Source organism: Engystomops pustulosus, chromosome 3 (assembly GCF_040894005.1).
Source record: "Engystomops pustulosus chromosome 3, aEngPut4.maternal, whole genome shotgun sequence".
Classification (NCBI taxonomy): Eukaryota; Metazoa; Chordata; class Amphibia; order Anura; family Leptodactylidae; genus Engystomops; species Engystomops pustulosus.
Window position 1 is genome coordinate 38,952,445 of NC_092413.1, and position 3,736 is coordinate 38,956,180.

The window sequence follows — 3,736 nt, forward strand, 5'->3', positions numbered from 1 at the left end:
ATAGATCCTGGCACCGTGACTGTGGTAATCTTTTTATATTTGTTATCCATGGCCTCCTTACTCTAAAATCCACTTTTATAAGTAAACTAATTAGCTGGAAGTGCTATGGGGGGCGTTACCAGAGACCCTCCATGCTAAAGCATATCGTGCTTTTACATTATATATATATTATATAATTATATAAATATATTGTATAGTAAATTCCAGGTTATCAACATTTAATATTGCACTTTTTATCCGGCAGCTACATAGTTATATTCCTGCTAAAGAACTGTCCTGTGTATGGCAATGTGTGTGTATAGAACCTACATGCATTATAGTTTATCATTTCCTTACAGACAGATTACACACGACCCAACACAGGTTACATAACCACAATTAAACTATTTATTGAGTTGAAAAATTCACAATATTTCACAGCACACATAACTGTACACACCCACACATACTGTACATAGCTGTACAAGGTCCTCATAATAAATAATTATTCACATGAAATACTGGAGAACATACCAGTCTACTTTGCAGCACAGAAGAGGCCATATGTAGATGAACTGATCACACATTACTTACTAGCAGTCTGTGCCTTGTAAGGAGTCATATCATTCATGGAAATGCTGACATTAACTGTTCTGAGCCTGCATAGCAGCAGGAAAGCTAAGATGTGACCAATCAATGGATTATAGTTATCTGATTATTAAACTATGATCTGAGATAAAACTAAGCAACTTTAAAGTACAAATCTGTACTTAAAGGGGATCTCCAGATTTTATTAAAAATAAGGTTATGACCTGCCCTTACTCTGAAATATATAAAGTTTAGCATTTCTTCTCCCTGGGAATATATCTCCTTGCATCTCCCTATGTCTCTGGACATGATATGATTGCATAGAACTGGATGTAGATCACTGTGCCAGCAGTGCTCCATCTGTCCATATAAGAGCTGATCAGTTACTATGTAACCATTTATATCTCTATATAGAGATAAATGTAAAGATATAATTTACTGATGGATGGATAGATAGATAGATAGATAGATAGATAGATAGATAGATAGATAGATAGAGGTGTGACACTATCATATCATAGATAGATATAATCTCATAAAATTTGTCTGAACAATGATGTATTCATGTAATCTTATTTATAGAAATAAAACCAGAGAACCCCTTTAAGAAATGAGTAAATCTGTGACAAACCTGTCGCTTGCACTAGGCAAGTCATTGTCATATGAGTGCTGGTTGCTGTAGGACTGCAGTTTTATGCAATATTAGTAAATTACTAAATTGTTCCAAATATTATTAGTTACAATTGCTACAAATCTTGGGGACATAGTTAGGGGTGTTGATAACTTGCATGTTATCTTATGCACGAGGGGGTAAGAGAAGAAACAGAAACATTTTGTGCCTGCTATGGGAATCCCCTATATGTACCATATACCTTATCTGGATTTACTTGCTTTATTTACACTACTACATATATTACACATTCTTAAGTTACTTTGATGTTATCTTCAGCTCTGTGATGCACAGCTTCAAGAAACCCAGACTTGTCCATCAGCCTGGGAATACAATATGACTACAAGTCCTAGTCCAGAAGTAGTCACTGGGGTTTTTGTGACTGTCCATGTAGATACTAAAGTTTGTGCTGAGGCTCTGTCATCACTTGCTGGAGTACCACATCCTTCTCAGCGGTTTTACACTTATAGTCCAGGGCATGTTCCTCTATGTAATGTTTCCTCAGCATATGACAAAGGATTGCTAATAAGACTGTTAGCATAGATATGATTCCTATGCATATTCCCAATAACATGGCTGGCTGTAGACTGTGGATGTCTGGAGGTCTGGTAGTGGTTGGTGAAGTCTGGGAAGGTGTATCTGAAGGTGGTTCTGTCCCACCTGATCCCTCAATAGGTGGAACACATAAAGCATTGTAGACAGTATAACCATCAGGACAGGTACATAGGAATGACCCAAACGTATTAATACAAGAATAGTCACAAGGGTTGGTATCACATTCATCCAAATCAGAGCAGATGTTCTCCCCATCCTCATTTTGGTCCACTATGTATCCTTCAGGGCACTGACAGCTATCATTGTTATTGATATCACACTCAGCAGGGCAGGAAGATGTATTGCAGAAGCTTTTGCATTTAAAGGGATTTTTAGCATCGGTGATATACCCTTCATCACAGGTGCACATGTATCCCCCTGGGAAGTTGTCACATCCGTGTTCACAGAGAGTTGTTGGATTGGTACACTCATCAATGTCCATACAAACTGACTCACAGTTCTCTCCAGAGTCGCAGTTTGACTCGACCATCTCATAACCAGGTGGGCAGCCACACTTAAAGCCCCCTATGGTATTAGTGCAGTGGTGTTCACAGATATTAGGGTTGGCTGCACAGTCATCAATGTCTTCACAAGTTTTGCCATCAGCTCCTAGTGTGTACCCCTCACTACACATGCAGTGGAACAGTGGGGGGTCTGAGATTGTGACACAGAGTTGGTTACATGGATTGGGGTCACAAGGTTTGGTGCAGGACCTCAGGTCAGCTTTGAAGTCTGATCCTGAAGGACACTTACATTTTGCAGTACCAGATTCCTCTGCACATGAATCTTCACAACCCCCATTGTCGATCTCACAGCTCCATGCACCAGGGGTCTCTCTGCTCCAAGCCAATGTCCCACCACTTCTCTCTTCACACGATAGTTTAATACCATCTGAGATAGTAGATATATCTGCAATTGTACCAGGTGGGAACACAATACCCCCAGGATGCCACATACCAAGGTCTGTGTGATAATAGGTTACATTGTAAGAGTAGTAGGGTAAGTTAAGAGAAAAACAAGAGGAGGAAGAACTTATCTCACACAAGAAGCCATCAGCCTTGTAGTCACAAGAAGTCTCTTTCCAAGTGCCATCTTTGCCCACGGTGACACAGCGGGCACCACAAGTCTGCCCATCATTGATCCACTTGGTGTAATCAGTGTGTCTGTCACCTGTCACCCAGGTAAAGCCCCTCAGGGGCATCTGCAGGTCTGTACATCCATCTTTACGCTCCAATCCTATCCACACCTTGGCATCTTCTTTGGGTGCCTTGGCCATGAACATGGCAATGGCATCAGCTGGCACAGAGTTCTTCACAGTTAGTAACTGGCCCTTCTTGACTTTGCAGGACTTCTTTGCCTTGGAGTAACGCTGTGCATCCCAGGATATAGAATAACAAACCTGATCCAAGCAGACAAACTCTGAAGTGACTTCATCCAGTATAGCCATCTGCACCAGTTGTGTGGAGACCAGTGCACTCCAGAGAATGTGGAAGAGCAGCATCACGTCCCTGGATGTGCAGCCAAGAGCAGAGCTCAGTCTTGGCACAGTCCTGAAAAGTGCAAGTATCCCAGCTCGGAAGTCCTACAAGGTCCACACCACTCCGAGCTCTGTGTCATGTCTCTAAGTTTGTGCCCAAGTTTATATTCCTCCCAGCCCTCCCTACAGCCCAGGAGAAGAGAGGAAGGAAGGAAGTGCCTGGAAGGAAGGGCTGGAGCCGCCTGGGATGATGAGGATCTGCCTGGAACACTTACAGCTTGTATGCAATGACCTGGACACAGTTCATTTACATTATAGGGAGCTGCTTGTAAATCATAATCAGTGAAAGTGTATAATAGGACAGGGCTGGGGGAGGACAGGGTGGGGATGGAGTCACTTACTAATCATCAGCAGGGAGGAGTTGGGCT

General features: G+C 42.0%; 1 protein-coding gene across 1 annotated transcript; it reads right to left on the reverse strand.

Moving 5' to 3' along the window:
- Positions 1–364: 364 nt before the first annotated feature.
- On the reverse strand, positions 365–3,736 carry LOC140121207 (thrombomodulin-like). The gene has a single exon (XM_072140525.1). It carries the CDS (start codon positions 3,330–3,332, stop codon positions 1,635–1,637), a length of 1,698 nt encoding a protein of 565 aa, XP_071996626.1. The 5' UTR covers positions 3,333–3,736; the 3' UTR covers positions 365–1,634.

Coding starts and splice junctions, on each gene's coding strand:
- LOC140121207 (XM_072140525.1), bottom strand. CDS start 3,332: ATGCTGCTCTTCCACATTCTCTGGAGTGCACTGGTCTCCACACAACTG.